Genomic DNA, 11,232 nt, shown 5'->3' with positions numbered 1-11,232 from the left:
ACCTCTTCTTCAAGTCAGCATCATTGCAAAAACTGACTCTCCAGTGGGAGGCTGCGTGTTAAACAGCCCCTGGCTATCAATGCCTCCCCGTCTCAAGTTTATAAATATGTTTTAAAATATGATATTTTCTATGTTTTTGGCTTGGGACAAATATATATATTTGATTTGATTTGATTTATTTACTTTACATCTATATATCTTACCATATCTAATCTATTTACTTTATATCTATATATCTTACTATATCTAATCTATTTACTTCATATGTATATATCTAACTATATCTAATTTATTTACTTTATATCTAAATATCTAACTATATCTAATCTATTTACTTTGTATCTATATATCTAACTTTATCTAATCTATTTACTTTGTATCTATATATCTAACTATATCTAATCTATTTACTTTATATCTATATATATCTAACTATATCTAATCTATCTACTTTATATCTTTATATCTAACTATATCTAATATGTTTACATACATTCTGCATACATACACATATAAAAAAATTATATAAAATTTAATATCTGCATATCTCTATTCACAATCTTTCTAAAAATAATCACAATTTTCAAGCAAAAAATCTTTCTTGGAGTTAAATCTGAAATTGGAATTTAGAGTGATGATGTACGCTAATCCTTTACTAAATATATAGGCCATCATGAACTATACCGAGAGCGTACTGCATATTTCTTTATTATAAGTTGATTCTGGCCTAACCCAAAGACTTTGCTAATTAAAGATAGCGCATCAGAAAATCTACGCAAATTTGACGCATTTTCTCGGGTACCAAAAGATAGTAACTAATGTCGTCTTCTCCGGAAAATTATATATTTAACCTGTTGACGTTTCATAACCAATGACGTCAAAATACAGCTGTACAGGCGTACACAATAGTCGGAGAAATTTCCAACGCCTCGTCTTTATAATTAGCAAAGTCTTTGGCCTAACCTATATTATATCAATATTAGTAATCAGTTGTAAGTGTACAGTACAGCTAACTGAGCACATAGGTAGAGAACTATCATCCCCCTGGGTTACTCACAAAGGATGAGACGGTAAAGACGACTTTACACTCTTGTTATCAGTTGCAGGGAATCTTGAATATAAGGAAACAGACGTAGTATAAATTTCGTACAGTCGTCTTTGAAGTTTCATCCTCTGTGGGTAACCTTGATTTTCTTTTAAGTATATGATAACATATTAGTTTAAAAGTACATTATGTTTAGAAGCCAGCGATCCAATGGGATGTTGTTTAAGCAAGAAGAAGGCGTACACTAGGCAAACAAAAATGAAAAAAACAACATTTTTTCTAAAATTATTTTGTGCTTTTTTATGTGTATTACCCGTTCGGTAAAATGGTTCCTGCAAACACTGAAATTTAGTCTGGAAGTTATTAATCAAATTTTTAAACAGCCTTGACTTTGAAGTGTCGCTAAGGGTTGACCTTTAGTTTTAACCTCACCAACTTTTTGTAGCTCAGAGTCTAAAACTAAAGAATGCGCGAATTTTAAGTTCGAGGTTAAAAATTCTGTAAAATAATGAATAGCTATTTAAATATTTAACTTTCTCAATTTTAAATTTGAATTTCCCGGGAAAATCTGAACCGATCAGAGAAAAGAATTATTGCGTAACTATTGGTAATCAGCTGATTTTTAAATTTTAAACTATTTACGTGCAAACATTAATTAATCTAAAACGTGAAATTTATTAAATCAAGGTTTTTACTTTTAAATATATCGTAATTAGTTGAATGCCGCTTACCGCTGAATGATGATGGACAAATCGGGATTGCGGGATTTCAAGATTTTAACCCTCGATTCAAGATTTTAACCCTCGATTCAAGATTTTAACCCTCGATTCAAGATTTTAACCCTCGATTCAAGATTTTAACCCTCGATTCAAGATTTTAACTCATCGATTTCGGCGAGTTAAATATTTAACCACAGGGTTAAATATTTAACCACAGGGTTAAATATTTAACCCTGTGGTTAAATATTTAACCTCACGGTTAAAGTTCAGGTTTAAATTAAGTCAGAAGTGACATTTAACCATGAACTTAAGATTTAAGTCAAATCTTTTCGTTCTTTAGTTTTAGACTCTGGGCATATACCTTTCAGAGATTGGAACTTAGGTGTAAAAGGAGAAATTGGCAAAATACTGCCTAATTTTAGCGTAAGAGCGTTGTTATGAATTTCATTTCCACAATTTAAGTCGAATACAATGAAATCTGAAATGGTTTGTTTTCAATAGTTTCGAACAATTCCCAATAAGAGTTCTCTTGTAAATTTTGTTAGTAACTGCATTAAAAGAAAAAACATCGACTAATCGTCAGACACCAAAAAGTTCAAAATTTTATCTACTTTATTACTAACTGTGGAATTGCACGAAAATACTTGCAATTACGTTAAAAAAGCCACGTGTTTAGGAAACCTGATTTTTTTTAAAAAACGGAAATAACAAAAAAATCGAATTCTATCTGTACTAAATTTTTGTTTCCAATATTTTTAATGGGGTTAAATTAGACTTTATTTCGGATTCTATATTACAGATTTTTAAACCAATCATAGCGTATTTTGATGATTTTGAAATGTTTGACAAAATTGCAAATTGAAACACCTGAGGCCGAATTTAAAGAATTTGAGCCGCGGCTCAAATATAGTTGGTTCCACTTAAAATTGTATTGAATTTTTCAAGATTTAAGCCGGCGCTCAATCGAAACCGGTTTTTGGGGGATTTGAGACGCGGCTAATATTCATTAAATTCGGACACTGAATAATTTAAGATCAATTGATACATTGATCTTGCCAGGCTGCATTTGTTGCATACAACGTGGTGTGTAGATTCTATACACTGGGTAGTCAGAATGGACAGTATGACTGAATGCATATACAGTACGTGGCGTGAACAAAGCAATCACTTCCTATTCCCAATTCCCAATTTATTCATTAGTTTGGTGAATAGTAGGGACGAGAATGAAAAACTGATCTTCTCTGAATACCGGAGATCCCGCCCCTTGTTCGATCCATGGGGCTCCAGTACCAACCTGGAGACAGGGAGAGGAGATGTTCATCCGCCCGAGGGAGAAGGACAGGAAGGAGTTCAAGTACTTGTCGTAGATCTTAGAGCAGAAACTGATTCTTCCAACAATCATATTATTCAGGTTTAAACGTTATAAGAATTACATTCTGAACTTTTGTTTATCTGGGGAAAATTTTTTTTAAGGGACTGTCTGGCTAGACATGGTAGTTGAGCTGAGAATGCAGTATTGTGGAGAAATTCATTTGAGACCTATCAGACGTTACTGTAGAGTTTTAGTTACATTTTTCGTAGTCGTCATTGAATAATTTAAAAAAAACGATTCTCAAAATCCTCCCTCTAAAATGTACAATCTATGAAGATTTCAAAGATTGAATTAACGCTCTTGCTGAACAAATATGCACTGTAAAAACGTCTGAAAGATATCAAATGAATCATAAAAAAGATGTCTACAATACTGCATTCTCAGCTTAATTACCATGCGGAGCCAGACACTCCCATTAAACCTAGAAAAACCACAACATCTCTTAAATTTTGATCAGATAAAGGTTTCAAGGTTTTCATTTTTGCATGTAGGGTCATGCACTTGAAATTTGAAATTAAGATTACAGTACCTTTACCTTTATTTTAAATGATGCACCCCATTTGCAGAATGCCATGTTCGAATCACAACGGTACACTTAAACAGTCCCTTATCTGTGTAATGTATTGTGTACCCGTGGATATTGAAAATTGTTTTTTATTAGAATACACTTTCTACTAAAACTGAATATGCATGAATAAGCTTAAATCGTAAATATATTGGCTAATTAATTCCAAACCAAATATAATATTTATTTTTCCAAACACATTTTTCTTTAGATTCGTCGGACTGGGAATAAAAATATTGAGTGTCAGACAGATTCTGCCGAAGGAGTAGATTTCGATTGGGATCTTTCAGATAAAACAGATATTGAAACTCAGGTAGTGGTTCATTTAGGACTACTTGATAAACAGATATTGAAACTCAGGTAGTGGTTCATTTAGGACTACTTGATAAACAGATATTAAAACTCAGGAGTTGGTTCATCTGGGACTACTTGATAAAAAGATACATAAACTCAGGAATTGGTTCATTTAGGACTACTTGATAAAATAAAAAGTTAAAATGTAGAAAATTTAAATTTCTAGAAAATACAAAAATTAAATTTTTTTAGACTCAACTCCCATCCAGAGTTCCATCTTCAAAACCTGCACCCAGCGATGCAATTGTACAAGTGAGTTAAAACTTTTTTCATCATAGTTTTAACTATACTGTAAATTAACACTTACCGTGGTACCCTTTAACGTTTTGCCTGAGTATCTTTAAAATAAATATAAAGAAATATCATATTCTAGCTTTTTTTAAATAGTTTAAATTCCCAACTTTAGGTAAACTAGGTTAATCAATGAAATCATAATAAGTCTGAATAATTAGAAGGTTAATCACTTAAATTATAAACTTTCCTTTTTTTTAAAATTCATTAAAAAAAAGGGAAAAAGGTTAAGACCTAATATAAAATAGAATAAGGGGTTTTTAATACTCTCGAAATGAAAAATATAAATTCCTTTTCAATATTTAATTTTAGATTTTACAACAGAATGGAAACACAAAAATAATTCTTTCAAAAAATAAAAAAAAGCATGCATGAAATGAACTTTGTTTTGTTCTTTTTAATTTTAATGTCGAAAAAATTTATTAAAATCACCCTGTAGGCTGTAGGCAGTATATTACAGTAAATGCACCATGAGGGGAAAGGGTTGTCAAGTTAAATGTTTAAATTTGAACAAAAATCAATATTAAAAGTAATTTAGACGAAACCATAACTATTTAAAAGGAATTAGGGTTTAGTTTTGGTAAATTCTTCAAACCTAAAGTGTACGAACTCAATAGTGGTCATATTATAACGTTTCCATAAATAAAAACAGTTATAAAGTCATATTATAACGTTTCCATAAAGAAAAACAGTTATAAAGTCATATTATAACGTTTCCATAAAGAAAAACAGTTATAAAGTCATATTATAACGTTTCCATAAAGAAAAACAGTTATAAAGTCATATTATAACGTTTCCATAAAGAAAAACAGTTATAAAGTCATATTTTAACGTTTCCATAAAGAAAAACAGTTATAAAGTCACATTATAACGTTTCCATAAAGAAAACAGTTATAAAGTCACATTATAACGTTTCCATAAAGAAAACAGTTATAAAGTCACATTATAACGTTTCCATAAAGAAAACAGTTATAAAGTCACATTATAACGTTTCCATAAAGAAAACAGTTATAAAGTCACATTATAACGTTTCCATAAAGAAAACAGTTATAAAGTCATATTATAACGTTTCCATAAAGAAAAACAGTTATACAGTCATATTATAACGTTTTCATAAAGAAAAATAGTTATAAAGTCATATTATAACGGAAATTCAAATGTACTACGGCTGCCCGTGGTTGGGCAATTTTTAATCGTTAGTGAGTTTTCTCTATTTCAAACCCTTTTCTCCTGCTAATTAGTAAGTTATGGTTATGCAGCATTTTTTTATGAACAAAAACAAGAAATATTATCGAAATTATTTAGAATTGACTCTATAATCCACTGAAATTCACTTTATATTCACCCCTTAACTGTATTGTATTCCATTTTATTGGATTTTTTCACAAAAAATACATTATTATGTATGCCGAGTCCATTAGCGCCTGATTCAATCGGGGGTTTAGTCATGTGTTTGGTGTTTATTCTGAACCAATAGAAATTGCAAAAACTTCTATCTTTCTATATAGCTCATTATCCAATCAGAGTTATGAATCCTTCAATAGGCGCTTTCAGTTAATGGAAATATTTACTTCTACTGAACCTACTATGTTATGTTAATATTATGTTAATATTAACAACATTATTTGCCTGTCAGTAAACGATTGGGCATGTCTGATTGACAACGGTACCCTATAAACCTCTATGTATCTGAGTAAAAAAGAGGAAGAAATTGTCGTTTTTATATCTTGAACAATATTTACACCCTGTCAAATTCTCTTCTTGTCTCTGTATCAAAACTTGAAGAAGAAACCAGATTGGAAAACGATAAATTTTATGCGAATTTTTTTTTTTCAATTATAGAAATTATAGAAAGGTACTTTTCCGATCTATAAATGGAGGGTCGGTTGAAATTCACGTATTTCGTCTCTTTAAAAACAAAAAGAGTTTAATTCCAATATTTGTGCAGACGGATCAGAGAATAGTGTTCCGAGGAAGCCCTCTGGAAAAAGCAAAATCTACACAAATAAACACCTCCATCTCCCCCGAACCTAGCTCAAGGAAGGACGCTTTTGTTCAAACCATTTGGGACACACAGGATATTGGGATTCAGGTATTATTCTCAACTATTTGGAATTTAGGTACTATTCCCATATATTTGGGATACACAGGATATTGGGATTCAGGTATTATTCCCAACTATTTGGGATATAGGTACTATTACCATCTATTTGGGATACACAGGATATTGGAATTCAGTTAACATTCCCCAACTATTTGGGATACACTGGAAATTGGAATTCAGGTATTATTCCCAACTATTTGGCATACATATAATATTGGGATTCATTTAATATTCCCCAACTATTTGGGATACACAGGATATTTGAATTCAGGTATTACTCCCAACTATTTGGGATACACATGATATTGGGATTCAGTTAATATTCCCAACTATTTGGGATACACAGGATAAAAGGATATTGGGATTAAGGTACTATTCCCAACTATTTGGGATACCCATGATATTTAGATTTGGGTATTATTCTCAACTATTTGGGATAAACAGAAAATTGGGATTCAGCTTTCAGTTAATATTCCCAACTTTTTGGTATAACCAGAGTATTGGGATTAAGATATTATTTCCATCTATTTGGGATATACCGAATATTGGGATGCAGTTAATATTCCAATTATTTGGGATACACAGGATATTGGGATTCAGGTAATGTTCCCAACTATTTGGGATTCACAGCATATTGGGATTCAGGTAATGTTCCCAACTATTTGGGATTCACAGGATATTGGGATTCAGGTAATATTCCCAACTATTTGGGATTCACAGGATATTGGGATTCCGGTAATATTCCCAACTATTTGGGATTCACAGGATATTGGGTTTTAGTTAATATATCTCAGCCATATGAGCCACAAAAATAATTTCATTCACAGAATTTTTCAAAAAGTAAAATTTATATAAACATTTTTTGTAAAAGTTTATCAATAAAAAGTTTTAATTACTTTTTATTATCAGTATTTTACTTTTAAAATACAAATTCATAAATCCATAATTTTTGCAGATTTATTAAAAGTTTATCTCTATTTCTTCTTTCATGGAATATTTGAAATCAGGTTTGTTATTTTATCTGAAACTATAGAGGGAGAACAAGCCACTTTATAACAATAATTATATTCTAAGTGTATAAGTGTTCTTTTGTTTTTAATAAAGTATTTGAGAAGAAGAAGTATTTACTTTTGTTCTTTGAGAAAGCTAGGATATCATGATTTGTTATCCTTATTTGATCCATTTTTGATTCATACTTAATTCTTGTGGAATAGGATTTATTAGAGATTCTGAAATCTGAGATCTTTTGATCCAGCTTTTCATGCAGTCAAATCCTCTGACTGTTCTATAAAAGGGAGTGTTTGCAAAAATCGGTGATATTTTAGCGACTACCAAGAAAAGGACATGTCCGATTCACAGCGTTACTATCCTTGAAACCTTCACCTGATGTTTCTAGTTAACAATTAGTGTTAAATTCTGACAATTTTCTCCACTGTCCCTCCTTAAGAAACCTTCTAGTCAATTTTAAAGTACAGACAAATCATGCATTCGATAATCATACAAAAAAGTTCCATCATAAATCGGATATCACGTCCCATTACAGTGTAAAAAGTAACGGCCTTTCTGCCGTCCGTTAACGAACTCTTCCGTTAATTTTCGAAAACCTCCATTCTGTTAACAGAACTTTGACCAGCCCTAGTTGCACCAGCTAGCCCTGCCTAAAGAGCTATGCCAAATTTATTGACCGCTGCCAAATCTCTGCCAGTGTTGTTGGTGTACCGGGTGAAGCAGTACAAACTATAGGACCGTAAAGGTCTAGATCATGTTGGCTGAGCTCAGATTAAAATGTACATGAGTTGAATGTGATAAATGTAAAAAAAATATTGTTTAGGTTCTACCTGGAGAACTGGATGAGGGAGAGGGAGGGGGAGGAGGCTGGGATAAGATGTGGAGGGGAAGAGGAGGAGGTAGAGATGGACACATTCAGCTTTTTTCAATTTTGCTCGTTTTTTTCATTTCTTCAGCAAATATTTTTACAAGATAGTTCATTCTCAACATTTTTTCCCAAGTTTCCATATATTTTGTTAGTTTTTCTAATATAGAATCGTTTGATGAAATAGTTTTTTTTTTCAGTGAGATCTTTATTCATTGAGATCGTTCGTTTAGTGAGATCCTTACTTCAGTAAAATCGTTCCTTCAATGAAATCGTTCCTTCCCTTCAACAAAATCTGTCATTCAGTAAAATTAAAAAAATTATGGTTTTTATTTCTCTTCCAATACTAAATGTTTTCTTATTGCTCGACAATTGTACAGATCCCCAACATTGTTCATGAAAAATGTTGTTCGTTCAAAGAAAAAATTTCGTTCGCAATAACGATGGACATCTCTAGGAGGAGGTGTAGATGTTCACAGCATAGCAACTCAAGTATACCAGGTCAAAATATTTTCCTTTTTTAATGTGGCATCATTTGAAAATAATTTAACCTTTAAAGTCGTATCTCTCAGAAAATGGCGTAGTTTTTGTACGGAATGAGACACATCTTGTCCATGTTCTTGCCTGCCATAATTTCAGAAATCTACAATCGTGTGATTAATGACAATTTAGCCAGTCTAGATTTGTTTCCAGGTAGCTGAGATGGATGCAGGTCAGCAGGTTGACCTTGGTGCGCTTAGAGCACTAGCTGCAGCTCCAGGTAACATTCTGATCTACAGTGTATGTATGAAACGGTAGTTTTTGAAAATGACCCTTTGTTTACGACTGCTAACGAAGATCCTTTCTTAACAATCGTTAACGATCCCTTTTTAAACAATGAAGAAAAAATGAAAAACGAAACGATCATTTTTGAAAACGATCATCTTAAAAAAATATCGTTTTTTAAAAACGGTGGTTTTCTAAAATGATTGTTTTTTATTAACAACCTTTAACAATGACTATTCTTTAACATTCATAAACAACTTTTTAAAGAGAGAATAAATGTTACGGTTATTTGTCTCGATAAGAACAAACCAATAAAGACAACATCCATAACCTATCTTCCAGAAAAGAAAAATGAAATTATTTGATATAAAACTCAGATTCATTATCGAAAAAAACTATCGTTTTCAAAAGTGTTTTGAAAGTTTAAATCAAGTGGTTCATTTTCAAAAACGTTTGCTTTTTGTAAAAACGAAACGATAGATTTTGGAAAAAATAAAAATAAACAAAAACTATCGTTTTTTTGATCATGTAAAAAAACCTACATTACACAAACAGACTATGTTAACCAAAAAAGGGCCAAATTTAAAGAATTTGAGCCAAATTTCAAATTAGAGACGTGGCTTAAACATGGTTGGTTTCACTTGAAATTGTATTCAGTGTTTCGAAACTTGAACCGGCGCTCAATTGAAAACAGTTTTCACCAGTTCAGCAACTCCGTTTAAATTCTTTAAATTAGGCATCAGGACATGCACTTTACAAAATGAACCATCCCCTAGTCGTTACGAAAATTCTAGTGAGTTCAGGATGTCAAAATAACACGGAAATCAACGGACTTCTTGGAGATCGGCTTCTTTAATCTTTTTTGATTTAGTTTGTTAATGCGGGTTGCCTGCTAGAAAAGCTGTAATTTGCATTCTGTAGATGTTGAGCTAAATTATATTTCCTAATATTCTCTATCTATAATTTCGATGTCATGAATATAATTTTAGAGTTCATGGTGCATTCTTGAAAACATTGTAACGTTAAACTCAAAAACAGACTTAGGGCTGGACACGTTTCATCGTGTCAGGCCGTTTCGTTAACGTTTAGTTTAAACCGTTCGAAAATAAAATCTCAGGTAGCTGTCAGTTTTAGAGAGTAGGAATGAAACTTGGTTTTGTTAACGGTATTTTCCGTTTTTATTAAAGTTACTGTAAGTTAACGATCTCGATTTTTTTAACGGTATTAACGGAAAAACTTTCAACAACCATTATTACAGTCCTAACGCGTTAACGAACTCTTTCGTTTATTTTCTAAAACCTCAGTTTTGTTAACGAAACTTTGCCAAGCACTACAGACAACAATTTACGCTGTCTGTTTATTGGAAACATAACAAGTGTGTACGTGAGATGTTAATGGTTTTCACAAAAAACTTTTTTAGAATTTTATTGTATTTTAGGTTCTGATACAGGAGGGCAGTCTACCCCTGTCGGACTAGGACAACATAAGGTAAAATCTTTTTATTTTTTTTTTAGATTACAAAATGTTCTCCTATAAAAGAATAGAATAGATATTAGAGGGGAATTTAGAGAATCTCTCGGTATGATTTTTTTCAGTCCCTTTCATCCTGAAAGGGAGTTCAAAGTGTACAAATCATGTAAATGTTCACAAATTATATGCAGTAGAGTACATTAATACAGTATGTTCCTGAAGTACACCTGCAGTATTGAAACAGTACAACAAAATGGCCGTTTTACACTTTTTTCTAGTAAATTCCCCTCTAATATATATTCTATTCTCTTTGCCTATAAGTCGCTTAAAACAGTGTTTGTTATTAAACTCTTTTTAAGATATAATTTTGAATCATTGATTAGTTCATAAATTTGAATGTTTAGTCCCTCCACCTTGATGATGACCTGGATGAATCATTAAGAAAATATACAGCTAAGTCTTCCCCCCCCCCCCCAGCAAGAAACAGTTTTCAGACGCCAAGGTCAATAGGTTTAATACATTCTTCTTAAAAAGTTATATTTTTTGAATGTTTCTTAATTCTTAGAAAAGAAATTTTACAAATGTTATTTTTTTTTGTTAAAACTGACAAATCTTAGAATTAATAGTCTGGAAAAAAACTATAATTACTGAGAAATAAGTAGATACAGTACTAT

At 31.6% G+C, this 11,232-nt stretch overlaps 1 protein-coding gene and 1 long non-coding RNA gene across 2 annotated transcripts in view; both read left to right on the top strand.

Annotated features, from left to right (window-relative positions):
• LOC111708443 (uncharacterized) overlaps nt 1-8,576 on the top strand; it is a 9,322-nt gene extending 746 nt beyond the window's left edge. Inside the window, exons 2-8 of the mRNA XM_023481821.1 lie at nt 1,242-1,293; nt 2,977-3,175; nt 3,913-4,014; nt 4,248-4,307; nt 6,295-6,438; nt 8,282-8,357; nt 8,557-8,576. Of these exons, the coding sequence (XP_023337589.1) occupies nt 1,242-1,293; nt 2,977-3,175; nt 3,913-4,014; nt 4,248-4,307; nt 6,295-6,438; nt 8,282-8,357; nt 8,557-8,576 (653 nt within the window). The remainder of the gene's footprint in view (nt 1-1,241; nt 1,294-2,976; nt 3,176-3,912; nt 4,015-4,247; nt 4,308-6,294; nt 6,439-8,281; nt 8,358-8,556) is intronic.
• Nucleotides 8,577-8,613: 37 nt separating this feature from the next.
• On the top strand, nt 8,614-11,025 carry LOC111708449 (uncharacterized). The gene is made up of 4 exons (XR_002766671.1): nt 8,614-8,824; nt 9,017-9,083; nt 10,527-10,576; nt 10,963-11,025. It is a non-coding gene; the product is annotated as an uncharacterized LOC111708449 (long non-coding RNA).
• The last annotated feature ends 207 nt before the right edge of the window (nt 11,026-11,232 follow it).

This window comes from Eurytemora carolleeae, unplaced genomic scaffold (genome assembly GCF_000591075.1).
Source record: "Eurytemora carolleeae unplaced genomic scaffold, Eaff_2.0 scaffold629, whole genome shotgun sequence".
In the NCBI taxonomy this organism is placed as follows: Eukaryota; Metazoa; Arthropoda; class Copepoda; order Calanoida; family Temoridae; genus Eurytemora; species Eurytemora carolleeae.
Note: the sequence above shows the minus strand (reverse complement) of the source record. Positions and strands in the feature narration are given on the sequence as shown.